We start from the raw sequence: 25296 nt of genomic DNA, 5'->3' as shown, positions 1-25296 counted from the left end.
CGTTTGTGTCGCTTCTGGAGTTCATGGACCCTCGCCCCAGTTTTGGGTATTTCAAGGCATTTAATTCGCCTATGTTATTTATTTATTTTTAAGAGTGGGGAGGGGGGAAACAGCAAGCCCCTTTCCTGAAGGCACCCAGCTAGACGTGTCCTGCATACCGAATGGCGGGCAATATCTGAACCAGTGCTGGGGAAATAACAGCCCTCCAGTTTTGCCGTATTGTCTACGCCGGTGTCACATCAGCCATCACTGCAGCTTCAGCTTCCTTTCACCTTGATGGCATCCTGCCATAAAAGGGGGAGGGGAGAACCAGGCCAGGGGACGAAGGGAGGGCATGACAGGAACCAGAGGCGCCCATCGGACACAATGGTTGAGAGATCCAAGGACACAGCCGTGAGACGGGAATGCAAAGATTCACCAAAGAGGCGCCAAACCCAGAACTGTTACCAAAACAACTAACCTGAATATGATTGGACACTGACCAGATGGCCAAAGCGGGGGGAGGACCTGGGAGAAGGGAAATGCACCAAATTTGCACGGGGACATTCAGATCTGGCTCTGCTTATGCTGTAACCACTGGAGCTGTAACCACTGGAGCTTAGTAAAAGCATGCTTTTTCCTCTGCAAGTGTAGTCTTTCTTTCCTAAATGCTCAAGCTGGGGACAGGCTGACATTCAGGGTTCATTCATTACTGAGAAAATGGCTGGTGGGGGGAGGGGCACATATTTATGCTTACAGCAGCTGAAGGTGCTCATTAAATCTATTTGCATGCTAAAGTGGAATCCACAGGCATTCAGCCTAAAAACCTTCAGAATTGGGCGTTCTTTTATTTATAGGAGGGAGAAGTGGGAGGGCAGGGTGGGGTCTCTGCTCCTCAGCCGGGTACAAATCTGAAGCAAAGGTTATTTCTTGCAAATGTTTCATGACCCAACTAGTTAACATCATCAATGTTGAAAGGGAGGAGGAGGAGGAGGAAAACTGGTGGTGGTGGGTCCTTGGGACCTCTGAGCTTAGTAGTTTTCTTGCAGACATTTCATTATCAAACTAGGGAACATCATCAGTGCTAGGTTAACCCCCCCTCCCTTCTAGCACTGATGGTGATACCTAGTTGGGTCATGAAATATTTGCAAGAAAACAGCCAAGCTGAGAGAGCACCAGGGAGCCCTCTTCCTTTTCCCGAATCCCTGCCTGGTTGTGGGAGAGCTTGAGGCTCCTCTGTGGGCAGGAGACCAGCCCACGATTGGGACGCGGCTCCTCAGAGGCCTTCAGCCCACCACCTCTGTGCCACTCACAACCACGTTCAATACTTGCAAGACTCTGAACGATTAAGCAAGCTCTGGATGATTAAATAGCAAGTGGCTTGTGAATTCAAACACCAGTCAATTCCGTTAGGCTCCGGGTATATAGCTATTATTAGAATGGTTGCAAATTTTAATTGGATTAATTCATAGATTAATCCGCTTAAGCTTCTGCTGATTAATTAATTGTGGCTAGTTTTTTTTAAATTGAGTTCAGGTGTGTTCGCCCTTCTCACAAATGAAGTACAAGCGGAATGTGAATTCTCTTCTTGCAGCCTGTTAGCTTTTGTTTGTTGACTTAGCAGACCGTCAGGGGTCTTCTTCCAGGACATTCCAGAATCACTTTGATGGAGGTCTGGGTAAGAGGCAAGAATATATTTAACAGATACATTAATCAGCTAAAAGGCCAGGGATTCATCCAGGGAAAACTCCAAGGAGCCCTAATGGCTGTGGGCAAGGTTTCCCCAGGTATTTCAATTTTGCAAAAGCCTCCGCCGTCTCAAGCAAGCTTGACCCACTCCTCTGAGGCTGCTTGCCACCACCACTGCTGGAGATGCCACAGACAAGGATGACACTGTGTTTCCTACACAGCCCAGGGGTGGGGGGTTCCTTCCATCTGGGAAGGACACTGAAAGCACCCCAAAACTCACCTCAGTCAGGTATGCCTGCCCTGGTTTGTGGATGAGAAGAGCAGGCAGAACTGGGGGTGGAGTTAAGCAAGTCATCAGTTCAGAATCACTATGTTACCACAAACTCTCCAAGTCCTACCCCTCCTGAATTTGGATGACCCATGATGATGATGATGATGATGACGACGATGAAGTAATCCATTCAGTCAGGTTTGACTCTTGGTGATTCTCTGGGCCAGGTGTCTCCACATCTTCCAATCTTGCAGTCCTTCTCTGAGCTGTTCTATGCTGTGGCTGCTGTCAGCTCGGATAGTGTCCTGCCACAGGGTTCTTTGGTCTCCTGGTCTCCTTTTCCCGCCAACTCTTCCCCACATAATTGCTTTCTCCACTGAGTTTCCCCGCATGACGTGTACCAGAATAAGTTTGGTGATTTTGCTGTTGATCTTTATCTGGTGCCAATTTCGTGTCGAACGTCAGCTGACCAGATCCTTGTGCAGAAGCTTGAATAAATCTCCTATGCAGCAACCTTAGGAACGATCCTGATTCTTTGCAGCTGACGTTAACCTGGTCAACTTAAGTTCCACACTAAATCGGCACCAGGTAAGGGTCAATGGAACTCAGGAGGGGCTGGACTTGGAGCACTTGTGGGAACGCAATGACTCTAAATTGATGACATGCTTAATCCTGCCTCCCACAGCTCTGCCTGCTCTTCTCCTAGAGGATGGTGGAGAAGGGGGCCTTATTTCTGCCCTAAAACTGGGAAGCTGAAACTTTGGAGCTGCCAGCCTCAACATGCTGGTGGATGGAATGGAAGGCAGGACGACCACAGGACCCAGATGTACATGCTTCTTGTTGGGTGTGTGTGTGTGCTTTCTGGTGGCTTGGGTACTAATCCACAAGGGAATTGACCTACTCAAGCCCCCTTTGCTACTACACCTTTGTAGGGAGAGCAAGATAAGCCCACTCACAGCATGGCAGGATCCTTCAGTTAGCATTGTGAAGACCAAGGAAGGGAGGATTTTCAAAACACGTATGAGTTGTACTCCCAGACGTTACGTATCTTTGGGTAGGTATCAGAAAGGAAGAACCATCAATTTCCCCCCGAATGCGATCACTCTGCTAAACAACTAATTCCCATAACACTGTCAAACTACTTAGTAAGACTGTATTACTATTATTCTTCTCATCCTATTACCTATCTCTTCCAACTTATAACTATAACCATGTTGCTTGAATCTTTACAACTTATATTGGGTTTTTTTGTTGATTGCGTTTTAGTAACCTATGACTATCACTAAGCGTTGTACCTTATGATTCTTGACGAAGGTATCTTTTCTTTGATGTACACTGAGAGCATTTGCACCAAGACAAATGCCTTGGGTGTCCAATCACACTTGGCCAATCAAGAATTCTATTCTATATCAGCAACAGGATGATGGCCGCAGTTCATCGGTCAGTCTTCCCATGTCTAAAGGTAGCAGGAAGGAAATTCGTGGCTGGTTTTTAATTCACTCGGCATCTAAATTCCTCGCTCTGATCTGGAAAAAAAAATATCTCAGACTCTCCAGCTTTCTTCTCTTTCCCCTGTATCTTTTAATTGCCGGTTGTTTATTATTTATTGAGGCTGGCTTTGTTTGTTGGGAAGTGGCCTTGAAATCATTCATAAAATATGATGGATGCTCTCGCTGAACAAATATCTCTCCGCATCAAAGCCCGCTGAGCCCAGCAGAAGGAAAACACAGGGAAAGCTGGTTTTTTCTCCCCCTTCCGAAAGTGAGAGGGAGAAGGCCACCAGCTGACATCCCTGGCTCTTCCGCTCCCACCCTCCCTTCCTTGGCAGGACCGCAACACCTCCCCCACTCTCCCCCCACAACTCCACAGCCAGCCTCTGTGTGACTTTTGCTCCGGCTGGGGTTCCGCATCCCATCAGCATCCGGCAGCGGTTTAAGCCAGGGATGATGGGGAGCTGCAGCCCGGTGCCTGTGGAAGTGTGTGAAGAGGGGGAGGTGGCGTCGTTGTTTTCCTTCTCTGCTGTTCTTAGATCCCACCTCCGTCCTCTGCATTTTCAAGGTAACAGCCACAGGCTTTCTTAGAGAGGGAGGGAGGGAGGGATGTGCACCCTGCATAATTGCTCCCTCGTTAGCTCTGTAATTATACGCTGGGCACCAGGGGTCTCTGTGGGAGGCGGCGTTTGCCCGGGAGGCACCCTGTGCTCCAACAGAATCAGGGGGCTGATGGCTGGGGCTGGGGAAGCCATTCAGCCAGAGACCTTCCCTCTGCCCACCGATCTCTCGGCCAGGAGCTCCGTCCAATCGCCCCCTGACCTGCTTCAGCCGGCCGAGTCCTGGCTTGGACCCGATGGCCAGAAGCACTCCGGGCCCCCGCCTGCTGTCCCAGGAGCTCCCTGGCAGTACCTGAGGGGCTGCCCCAAAGGAGGGGTCGGGGTCCACCTATCCTCCAAAACCCCTGAGAAGGCAGGACAAGAAGCAACGGGTGGAAATTAACCAAGGAGAGAAGCAACCTGGGACGAAGGAGGAATTGTCTGACCGGGAGGACAATTAATCTGACTTCCCTCCAGCAAGTGGTGGGTGCTCCAACATTGGGGGCGTCTTCAAGAAGAGACTGGACAGCCGTTTGTCTGACATGGTAGAGGGTCTCCTGTTGAGCAGGGGGTTGGACTAGAAGACCTCCAGGGTCCCTTCTCCTTAGTTTTAGGTTGGTTCTCTCCTTGGTTAGTCCCATCCACTGTCTTGCCTTCTGGTGCTTTAGGGAAACAATTCGACCCCCCCGTCTTTGTAGGAGCCCCTCAAATATTGGAAAAGTGCTCTCCTGCCACCCCCAGCCCTCCTTTTCACTAGACTACCAGCCAGGCCCAGTTCATCGTATGTTTCGGTCCCCAGCCCCCTCCTCATTCTGGTTGCTCTTCTCTTTCCAGAGTCCAGTTGAAGTCGATGGGGCTTAAGGCTGGACACCCCCGGCTGAGAGATCGTTCTATGCACTAAAATCTTGGCGATGCCCCTGAATGTGGCTGCTTGCCCCCAGGTGCAACTTCCGGGGTGGGGCTGAGGGTGGGCTCCCGTTTCCTGAGCAAGTTGCTGCTGGCGGATGGCTGGACGGTCTTCCTTCCCCAAACTTCCCCCCCTCTCCTCCTCTCCCCTATCAGTGCAGTGCGCACTCATCAATCACATTTACTGGGCCCTCCGTACAGAGCGCAGTCGGTGTCTTTGGGACTGAGTGCATTAATCATTCGGGAATGGAGTGCCGCGTCTCTGGAGTCGCTGTGCAACAGGGCATCCGAGTGGGGAAAGGGTGGAGAATGAAGGAGAAGCTGCTCAGCTGCTGGGCTGGACTGGCCTCGGCCTGAGCAAGGAAGGAGGGGCAGTTCAGCTGGGCACCCCCCTTTTCGTAGAGTGGAGATGGGACGGCTGCAATGAATATGGCCCCTGCATTAGCCATTGGTCGGTGACCAGAAAGCAACCACAGAGATGGCTGTCAATGGCCTTCTTCTGGCCTCCAGGAAAAACAGAATTACACTGGAAGGGACCTTGAAGGTCTTCTAGTCCAACCCCTGCTCAAGCAGGAGACCCTAAACAGCAGAGCTGGCTGGGGAATTCTGGGAGTTGAAGTCCACAAGGAGCCCCTCATCCTCCCCCATTGCAGACCAAAGGTTATCCAATCTCTTCTTATGGAGCCCCTACGACCTCCGGAGGAGCCTCTTCAAGGCCAGAGCAGATCCCTACCAGGTCAATCAGCAGATCCTTTGGGGGACCCCTCCACAGTTAGGGGGGTTGATTCCTCAGCTCGTCAACCCGAAGCTACGCCGGGGCTCCCTGCCTTCCCAATATCTTCTCCGCTTTCTTCCTGACGGCTTGAAATATTGGAAGGCTTTCCACCAGTCATCCCTTAATCTCCTGCTTTCCCCTCCCGAGGCTGCCCAAATCCCTTCGGCTTCTCCTGTTCTAATTTGTCTCCCTGATCCCTTTGGCGTCTTTATAGCTCTTCTCAGGCTCCTTCTCCCATTTTGGAGGCCCGCTTTGTTCTCCGTGTGGAGGGGGGGGCTGCCTCGGCCTCCCTTGCCGGCTGCTTCCGCGGTCTTCGTCCTCAGGCAAGCATTTTGTCTGATGCTCAAGGCCATGTCCAGGAGGCGTCCCAACGGCCCGCAGGAAGACCGAGGCCTGGCGGACGATTCTGCCTGTGCTCCACGGCTTGGCTATAATTGGTGACTTTATCACCCAGGAGTCTCAGGTGGGCAGCTCAGCTTGAGCAGAAGAAGAGGCTGGCTGGCGTGGCCGTCTTTCTCCGAAGCAGAGAGATGCAGCTTCTGGCGGGGAATCCTGACCAAAGGAGGCTGCTGAGAAAGGAGCTGGCACAACCCTCCACCAACGCTGCGCAAATTGGGGGAGTTAAGCCAAGGAGAAAATATTTTGCTACTGATCTGGTCTCCTGCCGAAAGCACAAACAAGCAGCTGGTTTTTCCTCCTTTCCTTTCCTTTCCTTTCCTTTCCTTTCCTTTCCTTTCCTTTCCTTTCCTTTCCTTTCCTTTCCTTTCCTTTCCTTTCCTTTCCTTTCCTTTCCTTTCCTTCCATTCTTTCCTTTCTTCCTTTCCTCTTCCTCTTCCTTTCCTTCTTCCCTTCCCTTCCCTTCTTTCCTTTCCACCTCCCTCCCTTCTTTTCCTCTCCTTCCCTCCCCTTCCCTCTCCTTCCTTCCTTCCTTCTTCCCTTCTCTTCCTTCTTTTATTATATTTAAGCTCCCCCCCCAGCCCCCAGCAACTCTACAACAACTCTAGACACCGAGACTGATATAATATAATAAAAGACAAATCAGCAACAGAAGCCATAAATGTCCAGGCAAAACAAACGGCTCTACAGAAACACCCCCAAGGGGGTCTTCGGAGGCCCCTCCAGACATTTGAGCAGCGTTCCCTCTCCCTGGTTTCCATCTTCATCGTTTGGCTTCTTTTAATGCCGCATGTTTCCCTTCTGACTTGGTGACATGCTGCCCGGAGTGACTTTGCCCGAGCTCGGTGGCCGCTTCAATGTCTCAAATAAACACATCCATCACTCAGTCAAAGCCCCGGAGGACAGCCAGGCTTCTAAGGGCTCCTGGAACCACAGGGGGCTTCAGCGTGTGTGTGTGTGTGTGTGTGTGTGTGTGTGTGTGTGTGTGTGCGCTATTCCAAAGTTCAGGGGCTGCAAAAGGACAGAGCCCCCCCCCTGGAGAATTGTCCCCTCTGCAATTGTCCCCTTGGCAATGTTTGAATTCACCTGTTTTCTCAAAACACTGAAACCTCCACTAGCCACGATGGGCAAAGCCTCCTGGTGGGAACGCAGCCCGAGCCCCTCCTGCAGCTGCTGCCTGAAGGACGGTTGTCATTCCACAGTCCGGAGGACCTGGTGCCTTTGTGTGGCCAGCGAAGACTTCCACTCCACTCCACTCCTTTCCGCTGTTTCCCATTCCTTTTGTCGTCCTTTCTCCCCGAGGAAAGGAGACGTCCAGCAGCAGATAAAGAGGGTTTCACCAGGCGGGCGGATTCTTGCTCCAGGGCGAGCAGCCCAAGCAGAGACAGCTGTGAGGTTTTGAGGGTTACAACAACCACACACACACACACACACACACACACACACACTGAGCAAATGCAGCTATCCTGGCCCAGACGAGGAGGAAGGCGCCAGTTTCAGGGGCAGCCTACAGGGACTCCTTGACGTACGACCACAACTGAGCACAACAGTTTACGTCGCTCAGCGAGACACGTGTCAAGTGAGTTCTGCCCCATTTTACAACCTTTCGTGCCACGGCTGTTAAGGAAATCACCGCTAAGTTAGTCACACAATTGTAACGTGAACCCGGCTCCGCCACCGACTTTTCTTGTCAGGAGGTCGCAAAAGGGGATCACGTGACCCCCAGGGACGTTGCAAACCGTCGCAAATATGAACCAGGCATCCGGATTTTCATCACGGGACCACAGGGAGGTTGCCATGGCTGTAGGTGTAGAAAACCGTCCTTTTTCAGTTCTGTTTGCAACTTCGAACGGTTATAAATCGAGGACCACCTGCACCTGCGTGACGGCATCAATCCCAGGGGGGGATGTTGTCCTTTTTAAATCTTCCAGCCAAAGAAAAAAAAGAATCAGAAAAAAAAAGAGTACAATGCAGAACCTGCCAGAAAGTTGTCTCCCTCTTTTCCTTGCAGGCGAAGGATGGCCACTAATAGGATCGGGGGCCCAGTGTGACCCTGGGCCAGGCAGAGGGAGGGGAAGGGCTAGGCTGAACACAATGGAACAGTTGGTCTGTCACCCATCATCCCCAGCCACGGAGACCCCTGGAATCTCTTCTGACCGCCGAGGAGATTGTCTTTCCACACCACAATTGGAGCCAACATTTGTGGAGAAGCAAAGTGGTTGTCGAGTCACGCCTGATATTATGACCTTCCCCTCCCCCACGGCCATTAAGTGAATCTGGCTTCCCCTTATTAACTTGGCTTGTCAGAAGCCCGACCCCCAGGAACGTCGGCTTTCGTGTTACCCTGGGAAACTGCAGCTGTTGTAAATGCAGGTGGCTTTCCAATCACCTGCATGGTGACCACGTAGCCGTGATGGTCATAAACCCAAGGACCGGACATAAGTCCATTTTGTTTCAATCCAGTTGTAATTGTAGATTATTGCAAAGTAGGTCATTAAGAACCCCGCTTAAAGGAGGCTTGTCTGCTAGCAGGACCTGCTCAGGTGGGCTGCCGTTTCTCCCTCTCCCCCTCCCATCAAGCGGTTTTGCTAAGGTCAGCTCATGCCTCACCGACTTCATCTATCACTGTGTGCCACAGCAGCAGCTGATCTCGCTGACCTTTTCCACCAGGTAGAGCACCTAGGGCCCTCCGTGACTTTTGCACCAGCCTGTCACTCCTGGCCAAGAACAGGAACTGCAGAAGGTTGGGGGTGTGTGGGTGGGCCAAGGACAGCCTCCCACCCTGGATGTGGGGTCGGTGGAAAAGTTCTTGGAAAAGTGGGCCAGCCTTGCTTCAGCCAGGAATGTGGAAGGATGGGGAAGGATGAGGTGCCACGACTGTCTTCGCTTGTCCTTGACGGTCGGTGGCCGGTACCAAGATGGACTCTAGAACCCAAAGGTCATTCCAGTCGGGAGACGTCCCCAGCCACGGAGGGCTCCAGGAACACACCATGGCCTCCTACCCTTCCTAGAAACTTTATTAGCCCCAAAACAAAATCATAACCATGATATGCTGCACATCCCAGTTCTGGAAGCTTTAGATCAGGGGTCTCCAACCTTGGCAACTTGAAGCCTGGAGGACTTCAACTCCCAGAATTCCCCAGCCAGCAAAGCTGGCTGGGGAATTCTGGGAGTTGAAGTCCTCCAGGCTTCAAGTTGCCAAGGTTGGAGACCCCTGCTTTAGATGATGATAAGGTCTGTTCAGGAGGAACATCTGGGCAACTGGACTTACTAGACCAGTTTTTCTCCACCGTGCCAAGTTTAAGGCTGAAGATAATACGTCAGACAGCAGAATATATGCTGCAGACCTGAACTCTGGACGCTTCTCAGCAAAGCTGGCTGGAGAATTCTAGGAGTTGAAGTCCACAAGTCTCGCAGTTGATGAGGTTGAGTAACAAGGAACTTGACTCGATGGTTCTTCAGCCTTCTTCTTTGGGGGGTGGGGAAGCAAACGAGGGGAGGACCCTCCAGTTTTGAGGGACACCGATGGAGGTGAGGTAGGCCTGGTCGATGCTCCACAGCAGGTCCTCTCTGGTGGAAAGCTCCTGGTGCCCAAGTCTCTCTCTTCCGAGAATTTCTCTTTCGATTTGGACTGGAGAGATTCCGGTTTAGTTCCCACCCAGGGTGGGAGGGACTTTCTGGAGGACCCCAAGCCAGCCACTCTCTCTCACCACAATTGGGGGATAAATTTGGAGAGGGAGGACTCCACGTTGAGTAAGAGAGTCTAAATTTAAAAGAAATACCACCCCAAGCGCTGAAAATGTTCAATGACCTTAATTATTATTAACGGTATGAATCAATACTCGGTTGTTCATCGTAGACTTAATGAGTCTTTAATTAAAAATAGGACTCTGGAAGCTGGGAAGTGGGCTCCGCAGGAGTCCCTTCAAAGGACCTTTCATTGGCATTCATGGTCAGTGGTGACAATGGCAGAATGATGCTCTCTGTGTGCATGAGTGTGTCCACACACTCACACACACACACGGCATTGTTACTCACACCCGATTTCTCACGTCAGGACCTAGTGGGATGCTGTCATCCTGCTGCTCTTGGGGGGATGGGCTTCCCGCTTCGAGCATTTTGGTGACTGCAAGTTTCTTGCGTGGGGGAGGGGAGGGGAGGCAGGAAAGGAGCCCAGAAGGCACAAAAAAGGAAAGGAGGCAGCAAGGAGAGTTCTGCCTGGAGAAGCAGCAGACGCCTTGCCTGCTGGATTTTGCAGGGTCTACGAGGTAAGTTCCTAGGGCAACATCTGTTCCATTGGTTGGATGTCAACGGGGAGAGAGACCGATTCCAAGGATGCCACTTGCAGCCGTTGCCAAGTCATGGCAGAGGTTTCCCTGTCTATGGAGATCCTCCGTCCTCCAGGTCATGGATGTCCCAAAGGGGCCTTTTTTTCCAAGAGGCAACTGGACTTTCCGGCTTTTCTTTGAAGATGTTTCGCTTCTCATCTCAAGAAGCTTCTTCAGTTCTGCCTGGATGGTGGGGAAGGGAAGGATCTGTGTTCCTTGCAGACCGCTGGTCATTTGCATCCTTTTTAGAGGGTTGTTGAGGCCACATGGAGGTTTATCTCTGTGTCCTCAGGGTCACCTGAGTGGTGCAAATGGGTGTGGAGCCTTCTTGGAACGGCTGAAAGGACGGTGGTTGTAGACTGGAGACAGATGACGCCGTATCCCACCCCCCTCTGTTGAGGGGGGGCTGTTCAATTCTGACACAGACGGCCGCTTGGACCGCTCTTTCACACCAGCTGGTCCTCTCTGCCCAAAACGTGGGCTTTGCTGCCTTCAAACGGGTGGCCTGTGTCTTTCAAATGCAGATGGACGGATGAATCTAGTCCTGAGGGATTTGTTCTCCTATGTTGTGCCGTGGGGTCCTCACTTAGTGACCATTCGTTCGGCAACTGTTCCAACTTACCATGACACTGAACAAAACAATCCTCACGCTGACGAGGGTTGCGCCATCCCCGCAGTCACGGGAGGGCCATTTGCGACCTTCCTGCCAGCAAAGTCATTGGGGAAGCCGGCGGGAAGTCAGAAATGGCAACCCGATGAGGTCCTTGCTGACTCTCCGTGGCGATTCTCTTAAGCAAAGCTGCCTGGGGAATTCTGGGAGCTCCCCTGCACTGATGGACCTTCTTCCCAACCTTCGCCGAGACCCCACAGCAGATGTTTCTTGGAGAATACTTGCTTGGTACCGATGAAGCCTGTTGTGTGACCCCCACCCCCAAGTTATTTGTACGTGCCCGGCTGGTGCATCCAGACTGCCATGATGGAGCATGCAGGGAGAAGAGGGTCTATCACACTTGAGGGTCTTCACTTAATGGCGGACCCTGAGAAGACGCTCCTCCCTTCCCGGCTAAGTGGGGAGGGCTCACCCGTCTGGAGGCCCCTCCCTTCCAGGAAGAGGAATCGGGCCGGGATGTAGCAGTCTGAATCATGCCACCGACTCCCACATTGCATGACAGGCGAAGGTTTCTCTCTCTCCCTGTTGTTGGAGGAGTTGGATTGTTATTTGCACAGACCCTGACCCAGAAAGAAAGAAATCGTGTTTCTCTCGGAGTAACAAGAGCCCGGCCTGCTTCTCTTGGAAATAGGGCATCTTGTGAGAAGCCTGAGCAGCTCACCATTCTCTCTCTTTCAGATAATCAGGGTTGAGCTGGCACCAGGGACGCCCACGGGCATCCGCGCCAGTGCCAAGGCCGGCCAGCTGGCCAGCCAGCCATTCAGCAGGGCGTCAAGCAAGGTTTTATGACCAGCTTGAGGCTGGCTGGGAGTTATGCAAGAGGCGGCCTAGAAGCCCAGCTGCGAATAGTCTCTACAATTTCTCACAGCTCTGATCCAGTTCTGACGGTAGTTGTAAGACGGCTTCCCTTCAGAGCAGGGGTCTCCAACCTGGGACACTTTAAGACTTGTGGACTTCAACTCCCAGAGTTCCTCAACCAGCAAAGCAGGGGTGGGATTCTACCAGTTCGCACCTATTCGCTAGAACCGGTTGTTAACATTCTAAGCAGTTGGGAGAACCGGCTGTTAGAAGAAATTACTGGGCTAATCCTGTAAGGAAGGCAGGAAGGAAACATTCTGGTGTTGCTTACAGAAACTGCCTCTCCGTTAACCCTTATTACGTTCTTGGCAGGACTAGACTTCCTGTCTCAGGAACCTCTCTGGAGTTTTTTTCCTCCTTTGCTGGTACTTTGCTTGTGTGGAGTGACCATTCAAAGTTACAATGGCACTGAAAAAAGTGACTTATGACCATTTTTCACACTTACGACTGTTGCAGTATCCCCACAGTCATGAGAGGCGAGGCAAAGAGATGCGTGCCTCGATGTGAGTGATATTGAGTTGGCCACACTCAGCCAATAACATGACCACGAAGCCACGTCCACCCAGTCACATGACCACCAAGCCACGCCCTCAGAACCGGTTGTTAAAAATGTTGAATCCCACCCCGCAGCAAAGCTGAATTCTGGGAGTTGAAGTCCATAAGTCTTAAAGTGGCCAAGGTTGGAGACCCCTGCTCCAGAGGTTGTGGCTGCTCCAACACTACAGGCTGTTAAGAAGAGAGCGGACAGCCATGTCTGGAAGGATGCAGGGCAGCGGTCCACCACCTTTTTTAGCTTTGTGGACTGGCAAAGGTGGACAGGGGACGGCTCCCCGTGAGTGGCAGGCAAGGGTGCGTGGCTCTATTTAAACGAGCAGCGCCCAGGGAAAGGAGCGCTCCACGGAGGGGCTTGAGGGGAGAGAAGGCCAAATTTGAGGGATAGTAAGATGGCGAGGGGGGCTGAGGAAGGGGGGCAATTGAGGGAGGGAGCATGCAGGGCTGGGCTTGCCTGGAGGAGCTGCCCTGAGCCCCGTTCCTATTTGCCAGGGTCTGTGTGTGAGCCCCCCCCCCACTCCGATGAAGGGCGGCCATTGGGAAGGATGAGCGCCACGCGCTGTGGCTTTGGCCATCCTCAAAACCTGGCTGGTTTCCATGGAGATGTGGCATCCAGGACTTTGAAACAGGAGAGGGGCATGTGGGGAGGGAGGCGGGTTTCACCCAGGGGTTTCTGAAGCCTGATGAGGACACAAGCCCATGTCCAGGCTCTCCTCTGGCCACCAGCACCCCAGGGATGGCCTCTCTTGGCCCTTGTCTGGAGGGAGGGAGGAAAGGGGAGAAAAGGGGAGGGAGGCAGGGAGGGAGGGTTGTAAGTCAAGGACCACCTCCAATTGGATGAATTAATTGGTTTTTTTTTAGCCAAGGATGGAGACGGAGGAGTTAAGCCGTGTCCCGCGAGGGCTGACTCTGAACCAGGCACTTGGCATGTCCCTCCCGGCCTGGGCATCCCTCTGGCCTCATTGCCAGGTGGCCCGAAAGGCCCTCACCTCCCTCTGGGTTTCTACTTTGGCCCCCACTCCACCTTTGCAGGAGGGCCCAGAACCAGCTGGGGCAAGGAACGTTCGGATCCTCCGTGGAAGGCCGTGGGGGGGCTGGGGGCCCTCAGCCTGCCCTGTGGTGGAGGGGCACGGGGGGACCCCTGGCTCTTCTCGGCAGAAACCGCTGCGCAGGTGCAAGGAGGCCACTCCTTCCTTCTTCCTCCACGTTCAAAAACCATCGTCGTGGCCACCAAAATACCGCACAGGCAACCCTCAACTTATAACCAGGGGTGGGATTCAATTTTTTTAACAACCGGTTCTGTGGGCATGGCTTAGTTGGTGGGTGTGGCTTGGTGGTCATGTGACTGGGGTGGACATGGCTTGGTGGTCATGTGACTGGCTGGGTGTGGCCAACTCAACACCACTCATATCAAGGCACACATCGCCTCACCTGGCCTCTCATGACTGTGGGGATGCTGCAACAGTCGTAAGTGTGAAAAAGAGTCATAAGTCACTGTTTTCAGTGCCATTGTAACTTTGAATGGTCACTCCACACAAGCAAAGTACCAGCAAAGGAGGGGAAAAAAAACTCCAGAGAAGTTCCTAGTCCTGCCAAGAATGCAATAAGGGTTAACGGAGAGGCAGTTTCTGTAAGCAACACCAGAATGTTTCCTTCCTGCCTTCCTTACAGGATTAGCCCAGTAATTTCTTCTAACAGCCGGTTCTCCGAACTGCTTAGAATGTTAACAACCGGTTCTAGCGAATAGGTGCGAACCGGTAGAATCCCACCCCTGCTTATAACCTTTCCTTTAGTGACTGTTCAAAGTTAACGACTGCAACTAACTTCATGGCTGCCAGGATCCGCTTAACAAGTATGGCCAGAAAGGTTCTGAAATGGGGCAAAACTCACTTAGCAGAATAGATTTGGGGTTCAATGGCGGTCATAAGTCAAGGACTGTCTGTACGCAGCCCCCCCTCCCTGAAATCCAAGGACAACTGCTCTGCGCCCTCTGCTGCCCGGCATTGGCATTGCAGACTCCCTGACCCCTTTGGTGCAAGGGTTTCTCAGCTGGGCCCAGGGGGAAAAGTCAGGATTCCCCCCACCTCCGTGGTCGGAGACCCCCTGCCCTTGGGGGAGGGAGGGAGGGGGCACCGCTTTCCCAGGGCAGGTCCTCTTGGTCCTTCCAATCCGCCAAACCAATTTCCAGGCCAGGCCGTTGTGCTAATTGCTCCTCCGATTAAACTGGCGGGGAGATTGAAAGCGACCCTCTCGATAAAGGAAGCAGTGATGAGCCCCCCCTCCGGATCCCGCCCTCCCTCAGCGAATATGCCAGAAGGATGATAGATCTGTAAAATGCAGCATTTTTCTGCCAGCGACAATCTATCTCCAGCCTTTTGGAGGAAGTAATCAAACTGCTAGACTTTAATAACCTCGCCAGCCAAGGATGCTGCGTAAAATCTTCCTTCTCAAACTTTCTTTCACTTTTTTATTTTTTCCCAACTTCCCTCCACAGGACAAGAACGTCTGCAAAACCTTGCAAGAAACCGATAGATTTTCCGTCAGAACAACTGCATGTTTAAGTTCAGCCATCAAGGTTAATTTCTATAAACCAGCGTTTCTCAAGCTTGGCAGCTTTGACATCTGCAAGTAAACAACCAAGCTGAGAGCGCCCAGGACCCCACCGTTGTTGTCTCCTCCCCCCCCCTCTCCAGTAACCCCACTCCCTTCTAGCACTGGTGATGTTACCTAGTTGGGTCATGAAACGTCTGCAAGAAGACCACCAAAGCTCAGAGTGCCCAAGACCCCCTTCTCTTCCTCTCCTTCCTTCCTTCCTTCCTTCCTTCCTCTCCTTCCTTCCTTCCTTCCTTCCTTCCTTCCTTCCTTCCTCTCCTTCCTTCCTTCCTTCCTTCCTTCCTTCCTTCCTTCCTTCCTTCCTTCCTTCCTTCCTTCCTTCCTTCCTTCCTTCCTTCCTTCCTTCCTTCCTTCCTTCCTTCCTTCCTTCCTTCCTTCCTTCCTTCCTTCCTTCCTTCCCTTCCTTCCTTCCAGCACTGATGATGTTACCTAGTTGGGTCATGAAACGTCTGCAAGGAAACCACCAAAGCTCAGAGTGCCCAAGACCCCCTTCTTCCTTCCTTCCTTCCTTCCTTCCTTCCTTCCTTCCTTCCAGCACTGATGATGTTACCTAGTTGGGTCATGAAACGTCTGCAAGGAGACCACCAAGCTCAGGGAGCACCCAGGACGCCACAGTCCTCTTCCTCCTCCCTCTCTTCTCTGCAAACCCACCCTGTTCTATCATTGATAATGTTACCTACCTGGGTCATGAAGCGTCTGCAAGGAAACCAACCATCTCAGGGACCCCCCAGGACCCCCCAGTTCACATCTGAGCTACCAGAGTCTCTTCTGCTTAAGGGCAACACAGCCGGAGCCCCTTCCCTGCCCGAGTGGCTCTTCAGCACATTTCTGGGGCCACCGGACTGGTCTGCTGAGAGAATTGAGCCTGGAAGGCAGCTGTGAAAAACGGCACTCTTATCCCTCCCGACAGGCTTTGAAAGGCTGGTGGCCCCAGTGCAGGGCTGGGTGGCCGCTCTACCTCGCCAGGAGGAGCTTTCCAGTGGGCAGAAGGTGCCCTCGGGTGGTGAACGGCTGTGCTGCCAGGGAGAGTGACCCGCAGGCTCTTCCTCGGCCAGAGAGAGAGCCAAGCCAAAGGGCGGGCACATCCTGGAAACTTCAGTCAGGCCCAAAGGCGACAAGTTCAGGGCCACCTTTCAGAGAAGAAGACGAAGAAGAAGAAGAAGTAGAACCAGCCAGTTTTATTCTCAGACATTTTGGTTACCAGCAAAAGGCTGATGGGGAGGCAGCTTCTGCTCTGCGCACCCTGTGGTGGTGTCTCTAGAGGCTGGGGGGTGGGGTGGGGGGGGTTAAGGGAGAACTTGGTCTTCTCCGAGCGACCCGCGGTTAACGGAAGAAAGCCAGCCGCTCTTTGAGCCACTGCTCTGTCAGCTCTTCTGTGGACCGGATCTCAAAGACCTGGCAAGAAAGGGAATGGCCGCCACCGTTAATCATTCAGCACGGGACAGGTGCCTCTGCTGCACGCCACATACAAACGGGGCATTTGACAAAACTGAAATCCAAGGCAGGAGAAAATAAATTCAATGCTGAGACTCACCGAGAAGACATTACGATTGGCAGCGAAGAAAGAAAAAAAGCAAGACAAATAAAAATCTTGGTCATTATATTCTATGGATCAGCAGCCGTAAGAAGGAGATGATAAAAAAAATAATCCCCTCAAGCCGGAAGAGTCAGAAGGATTGGCAGAACGGTAAACAGTAAAAAAAAAAAAAAAAAAAATAATAATAGAAAAATAAAATCAGGATTAAATACCTTTGTGAGCTCAGCTGCCTGTACCAGCCTGTTTTTGCTTCCAGCGTACATCATCTGTTGCTCCGGCTTGCACCCTGGGTGGAAGGAAGAGGGAAGCATGGTTTATTTGCAATTAGCATTCATTACCTGAGTCAGAATGCCTTGCAACGGGTGGCATAATTCATGGGCACTCAAGGAGAGGGGATTTATTGGGTTAGGGAGACGCGTGTCGTGTCCCCCCGCCCCCAGATTGGACAATCTCGAGCCCCACAGATGCTGGACCACAGCAGCATCCCCTCAGACGGAAGAGAGCTGGAGGCCTTCCCGTCCAACCCCACATCATCCCTGTCCGGCCTCTTCTTGGAAACCTCCAGCGCATATCCTGGCAGCTGAGGTCCCCCTAAAGTCCCCAGGTTGGAGACCCCTGCTAGAAGGGATCGAGCCCACCTGGTAAAAGCCATTTTCTCAAAGAAACAAATGAATAAACCGGCTCCCCTTTAAGTACCCTGGTTGAGACGGTTACTGGATCTTACCAGCTGGGCTGGAGAAGATGAAGCAAAGCGGGTAAGAGATCCGCCCATCCTCATGCGCGTATCTGTAGCTGTAGACAACAAATGTGGGCACACAGGGACAGTCAAGGAAACAACGGGGAGTTTCACAACAAGCCAGAAGGACGGGGACCCTGGAAAGTCTCCACGGAGAGACCCGGTCCACCCCGAGGCTGGTGGGTTTTCATGGTTCCATGCTGAGGGGGTCCTTTTGTGGGGTGCCTCCTTTTCCGTTTGGAGTCCCTCGCCCACCTGACCTTGCCAAAGAACCCAGAGAGGCCCAGACTGGCTTCCTGGTTGAAAACGCCCTTCGCTCCCTCACAGCCTAACCAACCTTCTCTTCCCGTCGCTCAGAAACCTCAGGAGGGAAGGATCCGTTTCTCCTTTGAACTGTTCCCCTCTTTATGGCCGCTTTAATCCTCTCCCGCCTCTGGCCACGCTGGCCATTCCCGCGTCCTGCTGGCTTGGGCGTAGGGCTGAGGCTCCGCGGAACGGACTTCGCTTTGGGGCACTCTTTGCCTTCCGCCCAGCGGTGACTCACCCAGCAGGCCAAACAGATCTGGACCCCGGACTCCTGGGTGACCATTAGACGGCAGCAGAGCAAGAGGGGAACGCCAACACAGGTAGGCCGCGACCTACGACCCCAATTGAGCCCGAAATTTTGGTGGCCAAGCCAGACAGCTGTTAAGTCAGTTTGGCCCCATGTTACGACCTTTCTTGCCCCAGTTGTTAAGAGAATCCCTGCTGCTGTTAAGTTAGTTACACGGTCGTTAAATGGATTTGGCTTCCCCTGTGGACTCTGATGGTCAGAAGGTCGCAAAAGGGGATCGCTGGGATGCTGCGATCGTCATAAGTATGAACCCGTGGCCAAGCATCTGAATTCTGTTCACGTGACCACAGGAATGTAGCAACGGTCACACGTGTGAAAAACGGTCGTAAGTCACTTTCCTCAGTGCTGCCACTAAGTGAACAGCCACTAAACGAATTATTGTCAGCCGACTACCTGGTCATCCAGATTTATTCAGCCCCCAACTGTTGGTTGAGGAAGAGCAGAAGGAAGGCTCAGTCAGACCAGAGGCCAACTGTTTAGTGGTAGCCCGCTTTCTGCTGTGGTCAGCCGGACGTTCCTGAGAAACTCCGGACGGCTGAAGCGGCCCCTCCCCCATCAACTCCCCTTTAACCTGCAGACCCTGCCCCCTCCTGAGGTGCCACGGATCAGCTACACCTTGGCTGGGGGGAAAAGGCTTCCCCTCGTCCATCCTGAAAGCAGAGAGCAGCGTCCAGGGACAGACAGGCCGGAAGGCACAGAAGGTGGAACTAGAGTCAGGATATCGGGGCTGGCGCTCGGGTAGCTCGCCACTCAGCTGCTCGGGGGAGATGTCCTGTGGAAGAGGAGAGAGGAGAGGCGTCACGTCAGGGTAATAGGGACGGCACACACACAGGGGCGAGGTTTCGAAGGGGGGCGGGTTGTGGGGTTGGAGGCAGGGAAAGCATTTCTAAAGTGTGAGCCATGCAATGTTTTCATATAACGGAGTAAGAGAGTTGGGAGGGGCCTTGGAGGTCATCTAGTCCAGGGGTCTCCAACCTGGGCAACTTTAAGGCTGGTGGGCTTCAACTCCCAGAATTCATCAGCCAGCTTTCTGGGAGTTGAAGCCCACCAGCCTTAAAGTCGCCCAGGTTGGAGAGACCCCTGATCTAGTCCAACCCCTTGCTTGGGCAGGAAACCCTAGACCCTTTCAGACAAATGCTGTGCTGGGCGAAGCATTCTGGGAGTTGAAGTCCACAGGTCTTAAAGTTGCCAAGGCTGGGCACCCCTGGCATAAGGGCTTCTGCTTGAGCAGGGGGCTGGACTAGAAGACCTCCAAGCTCCCTTCCGGCCTTAGGAGTCTATGTTTCTATTATACACAGTGCCTAAAGTTCAGAGATGCCCCCCCACCTCCTCCTTGCACTAAACCCCCACGGCAGGCAGGGCCTGCCAGCCTGGTTCTTCCGACCCGAAGAGCCGTCTTCAGCCAGCCATCAAACGGAGCTGCTCCGGCTAAGGACTAAAAGCAGCGGAAAAGTCCCAGCAGGTGACAGGCATCGTTCCGAGTCTCACATCAAAATGCCAAGGTTGTTTAAAGGCTCAGCAGAGCCTCTTGACACTCCCAGATAGTGGAATAAAATGGGCCATAAAATGTTGGTGGTTGCTTGCAGCTCTTAAGAGCCGCGGAGGGGAAGAGGGGGGCGGCTCAGGAGGAGGAGGCAGCAGCACCAGCGAAGCTTCTTCTTGCTCTGCAGACTCGACCTGCATCAAATCGGAAAGTCTCGGGAGGCTTCTGCCTGCTCTGACTTGGGGGGGAAAAGGGGGCTCCGAGAGTCGGGAGGAAAGAAGGACTGGGGGGAGCATGACAGCAGAATTCCGATCTCCTCCAAAGCCCCCCCCAAGGCAGGAGAAGGAGCAACGGGTGGTTAATCAATCAACGGGTGGTTAATCAATCAAGGGGAGAAGCAACCCGGAATTCGAGGAGGGATTTCCCAACCGACCAGGGGAACATCTCCAGGAGTTGTGGGGGCTCCAAGAAGAGACAGGCAGAAACGGGACGGGGTCTCCCGCGTGAGCAGCGGGCTGGACTAGAAGACCTCTAAGGTCCCTTCCGGCTCTATTCTGATGAAAAAGATCAGGCCCTTGCCCGCCTCCTTTCCAAGGCAGCAGAAGCCGCTCCGGGGCAGCTCAAGGGAACGAGGAGGCTGCTTGCAGCCCTGATAAAGGTGCCCCCACCGGCCCTTTGCCACCCAGACGGAGCCACAGCCGTCCTCAACTCTGTGCGGGGGGGCCTGGGGGGTTGGAAGTGGAGGGCGACGGGGGCAGCAACAGAGAGCAGTGCAAGACCTTCCCAGAGCCTGACAACCGAGGGTGGGAGCCCAAGGAAGCGATTCCCCTAACAACTGGGACAACAAAGGTCCTAAAATGGACACGTGGTTAAAAAAAAACACCTCACTTAACAACGATCTTGCTTAGCAATAAAACTTTTGGGCTCCATTGTGGTCGTAAGTCGAAGAGTCCCTGTATTACAGGAGGGAATCTCAAGACAGAACATCCATTAACATTTGGATCCCACAAGATGGAAGTAATTGGTCTTGACTCCCTGCTTTCCCTGAATAATCGAAGTGGTTAATTCTATTTAGAAGCATCTATTTTCTGCCTCATCCTACCTCTAATATTATTAAGCGCCGCTTTTTGCTGTCAGGATTCCCTCAGGACCATTAAAATGATTTTGCATTCTGATAAAAACCAAGCTTTCCGCAGAATCCCACCGTCTCTTTGTGCGTTGCGAAAAAGCAGTGAACCAGAGATCAAATCATGAACATCTTGCTGACATGCGTGAAGATTGTAAAACATACTGAATTAAATAGGAAGGCAAACAATGCCATCAGCACATTGTTCTCCAGAGATAATAAATTTGATTTGAAATTCAATTTGCTTTTTTGTCCAGCCCAGTAATTTCTAGCAAAATTTACATCCAGGAGGCTGGACTGGGTAATGGAAGAGTTCCCTTTTGGAAGAAAAAAAAAAAGATGAAGTTGCCTTCAGTCAGATTGGCAGAACAGGGTGGGAACTTAAATCAGGAGGAATGGAAATGGAATGTGTATTCTGCACATATATAAATGTACTTGCACGCACACGTGAAAGAATGAGTGCAAATGAAAGAATAACGAGAAGGCATAGTTGATTGCAGGGCCCTCTGTGAAAAAGCCTTCCATCTTGGGTATGATTTGGGATTTGGTAGCCTGGCTACCTTTTCACTGTGCAGATGGAAAAGAGCTGGCTCGTAATTCATCTTAATTCATATGTAGCTAATTCATTTTTATGCCCCAAGGCAAAGTTCCTTTATAACCTCCTCTCATTATAACAAAATACACATTTCTGTGTTTTTCTAGCTTTAAAAAATTGAGTGTTTTTAAGCATCTGAAATTATACTTAAGCAGCTAGAGAACTATTCATGAGTTGCAGCCCTTCTCATGCTGAACATTTGCATCTTATTTGATATAAAAGAAAACATTCTGCATTTTCATTGATTTAGGACTACGGGAAAGATGTAGCTTTGTCTACCCTCTACGGCTTGGTTTAATGCAAGAGTGTCCACATTGGCAACTTTTAAGACTTGTGGACTTCAACTCCCAGAATTCCCAGCCAGTGCATGCTGGCTGGGGAATTCCGAGAATTGAAGTCCACAAGTCTTAAAGTTGCCAAGGTTGGACATCCCTGGTTTAATGTATATTATGAGTCATCTCTGCAGTTTAATTAATCTTTGTAACGTGTTTAGCAGCAAAGACATGCTAGGCAATTCTCTGATTCTTCAACCAACATAGGTTTTAAGGCTAAATTATTTGATGAATGATTGTAACTATGATTATGACCTATGACCTATTACTTGCTGTTATATTATGAGCTTAAGCACCAGAGACAAATTCCTTGTGTGTCCAGTTGCACTTGGCTAATAAAGAATTCTAGTTCTATTCCATTCCATTCTATTTCTATAATGCTGCTTTAATTTACAGACTGGGCTTATGAATAGGAGGTATTTAAATGCATTCAAAATATGGGTGGGCTTCTTTAGTGGGAATACGGTACTCATTTTAGTTATAAGAACGAAACAAAAGTTGTGCCTACCTGAAATTCCTCCTCCAGAACCACCAGTTGTCTGTCTTTGTCAACTTTCACTAATGACAGAGAGAGGAGAAACCGATTTACGTGTTTTTTTCACTTCCACTGGTTCCCTAGAAAACACGCTGTCTCAGTTCCCGCCCATTCCTTGTCCCTCTCAAATCTTCCAGCATGGCTGCTAGACAAGGGTGGGCACAGAAACCCTGACTCTTTAATAGCGCTGAAGCAATCTGCGGTGAACAGGATTACAGCCAAGAGCTGTTTCCATATCTCCCTCACTTTATTCAAAGTGATGACAAGTTCACGGATGTTAAAGATTGCCTATACGGCTGTCAGCGGAGGTTCAATGAACATCAAAGCCACTTTAATACAAGGGGCACGAAATGCTGACAACATTTCAAAGTAAGGAGCTGCACTTCTCTTGGGTGAAAAAAACACAATCACAAAGATGTACAATGAGTTCATTAAAAGCATAAACGCACACGCACACACAGAGCACACACAAGCATAATCACTGAGGAAGCACAAATTCTTGAAATGCATTAAGGTATCAGTGCTGTTGAGTGCTAAATTTGTGCAAAGTATGGGCCAGGCATATTGTTTTGCCCTAATACAGGTAGTCCTCGACTTATGACCACAGGTGAGCCCAAAATGTACATTGCTAAATGAAACATTTGTTAAATGAGTTTTGTCCCATTTTATGACTGTTCTTGCCACTGTTGTTCAATGAATCATTGCAATTGTTAAGTTAGTAACAAGGTGGTTCAGTGAACCTGGCTTCCCCATTGACGTTGCTTGTCAGAAGGTCGCAAGAGGGGATCACGTGACCCTTCGGGACACTGCAACCACCACAAGTACATGCCAGTTGCCAAGCATCTGAATTTTGATCATGTGACCATGGGGGATGCTGCAATGGTCATAAGTGTGAAAAAGGGCCACTTTTTTCATTGCCGTTGTAACTATGAACAGTCACTAAAGGAATGGTTGTAAGTCGGGGAGTAGCTGTGATTGTGCTAAGTCTCAATGCTTGAGCATCCAAAGGAGAAAAATACATGGGATGAGAAATTAACTTGCAACACAGAGGAAGTCACTCACTAATTAAAGCTGTATTGTTAGTCTCCTTCTGGAAACGAAATTTCTTTAGTTTCTCGATGAGCGCCGGATCCACATCACACACAACCAGGGAATCTGACTAAAAAAAGAAAAAAGAAAGAGCAACCTGGATTTCTCTCCCACTCAGGTCTATCATGTCTGGCATCATTTCATTTTCCTGAAGGCCACACGGGTCTCCTTCCCTCTTTGATTACCTACCGCAAAGGGCTGCCTACATTTTCAAAAATTAGAGTCTCGTGTCCAGCAAAAAACAACAACAATAACACCCCAATGGGAATAGATGACGTATGCCAAACAGGCTTGCTTTCTTAAAACCATCATCCGTTTTGCTATAGCTAAAGGTTTAGAAGTAACTATAAACTTATAATAGAAACTGATATTAACATTTCCAATTTCCAGATGGCTACATGGGGTAGGGGCGGATGAGGGAACTGGTTGCACAAGACTGGCAGATTATATGCAAGTAGGCGATGTTTTTCTAATGCCTTTCTGCTTTTGCAGTTCCTCATTTTTTTAAAAAACGACGACATTCAATCCTTCACAAAACACATCTTTTTCACCTGGATTTTGGAGCCTGCATCCTCGTTCTGAACACGTTGGCTCCATGTAATGGCATTTGCCTACATTCAATCCATCAAATCTTAATTTATGGCCATACACCAACATCTCCACTGCCACTACGCTATTGTAATGTTGGCCTGTTAGGTCTTTGGCAGTGGAAACCATACATTGTTGGTGCAACATCCACAAACACAGGCAAGTTTTGAACCGATTACAAATCATGAGGTTACCAGGAGTCAAGTTAATCTCATCTGCCAACTTGGTTTCTAGGACTTTTTATGCCTAAATGGAATTTCTCCAGCCCCTGTTTGAAAACCTGAGAAAAGAGAGTTCTGGCTCTCCATTTCAGGACCAAACAGGCTTAAATCTTCACAAGGCGCTCAGCAGCTTGGTCATAATTTTTAAACTCGGTTATTCCAAAACGCCCTTGTTTTGAAACGCTGATCTTTCAGTCCAGCACACCGCAACAGAGGAAGTGAGTTTCTAGCAACCCTCACATGAGCTTCCACTATGGCCGTTTCTGCTGAAGCTTCATTTTGAGAGATGCCCAAAAAACGGTTCCTCCAAAACCTCCCCCAGATCTGAAAAAATAACTGACTGAATGGCAAAGTGACCAGTAAAATAAATTTTAAAAGACCACTTTTCCAAGCCTGCTAAGCCAATATTGGAAGCAAGGGCCCCACCCAGAATTAGGAATTGTTTAAGCTAACCATTGTGCCCTGCTGATCTCCAGTCTTATCTCCCCGTCTGTTGAAATCTTGTCGCTCCAAATTCGGTGCTTTTCTGCCCTGGGCAGGATGTGTTGCTCTTCAGCTCGGGGCACCCTCCGACAGATGCAAAGGAAAGACAGACTGGGAGGAAGTAATTGCTGCTGATGGGGTGGAGCATAGAGCAACGCCAAAGGTTTGCATTTTTAGTTGCAAAAGAGGAAGAGCGACCCAGACCACAAGGTGGGAACCTTACGCTGCTGTATTTGGGAGTATTTTTCAAAGGAGAATAAGGAGATATTAAGGCTAGGAATGAGGTTGCCGTCCTCAGCTCCATTTCAAATAGTAGTTTAGCAAAGTGAGTCCCATAAGCACACCAACGTGCCTACCGTCCCTGTCCTATTTTCTTTTTCTTTTTCTTATATGTATCCATTTCATGTATTCATAACTATGTTTATACTTATACCTATTATCTTGTAAGCGATTGACAAATCAAATAAATAAGCATGCCAGGGGGAAAGCAAATTAGTTTGACCTAGTAGAGCTGGGATAGGAAAGTGGCAATTTTATGAGTGGTGGACTTCAATTCCCAGAATTCCCCAACCAGCCATGCATTCACACATCTTAAGGTTGCCAAGGTTGTACAGCTGTTTTATGGTCTTTTTTTAAAAAAAGTACTGATTTTATAATATTTCTGAGCAAAAGAGTGCTCAGCAATCAGTGAGGTTTTGGGGAGGGATCCAACAGACCTGGGTCAGATTAAGTAGGTCCCTTTAACTCAAGCTTAGATTTAATTCCCAGAATCCTCACTCAGCTGAATCCATGCATCACAGAAGGCCAGCTGCTGAGAAATAGCCAGGAAGTC

The 25296-nt window shown here is 50.7% G+C and overlaps 1 protein-coding gene and 1 long non-coding RNA gene across 2 annotated transcripts; both read right to left on the bottom strand.

Moving 5' to 3' along the window:
• Positions 1 to 846: 846 nt before the first annotated feature.
• LOC148129989 (uncharacterized) lies at positions 847 to 15868 on the bottom strand. The gene is made up of 3 exons (XR_015750560.1): positions 15807 to 15868; positions 3235 to 3465; positions 847 to 1653 (listed from the first exon to the last, which is right to left on the bottom strand). It is a non-coding gene; the product is annotated as an uncharacterized LOC148129989 (long non-coding RNA).
• A 421-nt stretch (positions 15869 to 16289) lies between these two features.
• GMFG (glia maturation factor gamma) lies at positions 16290 to 24587 on the bottom strand. Its single transcript, XM_026690302.2, has 7 exons — positions 24435 to 24587; positions 23146 to 23242; positions 22057 to 22106; positions 18735 to 18784; positions 17388 to 17470; positions 16876 to 16949; positions 16290 to 16521 (listed from the first exon to the last, which is right to left on the bottom strand). Exons 1-7 carry the CDS (start codon positions 24435 to 24437, stop codon positions 16450 to 16452), a joined length of 429 nt encoding a protein of 142 aa, XP_026546087.1. The 5' UTR covers positions 24438 to 24587; the 3' UTR covers positions 16290 to 16449.
• Between the last annotated feature and the right edge of the window lie 709 nt (positions 24588 to 25296).

Source organism: Notechis scutatus, chromosome 8, assembly GCF_049901735.1.
Source record: "Notechis scutatus isolate UNSWTSFEM ecotype Mainland chromosome 8, rNotScu1.2, whole genome shotgun sequence".
Taxonomy (NCBI): Eukaryota; Metazoa; Chordata; class Lepidosauria; order Squamata; family Elapidae; genus Notechis; species Notechis scutatus.
This window is presented reverse-complemented; position numbering and strand designations above follow the sequence as displayed.

Coding starts and splice junctions, on each gene's coding strand:
- GMFG (XM_026690302.2), bottom strand. Junction 18,785..22,056: donor TTCTGGAGGAGGAATTTCAG/GTAGGCACAACT, acceptor CCTCTTCCACAG/GACATCTCCCCCGAGCAGCT. Junction 16,950..17,387: donor CATCTTCTCCAGCCCAGCTG/GTAAGATCCAGT, acceptor CCTTCCACCCAG/GGTGCAAGCCGGAGCAACAG.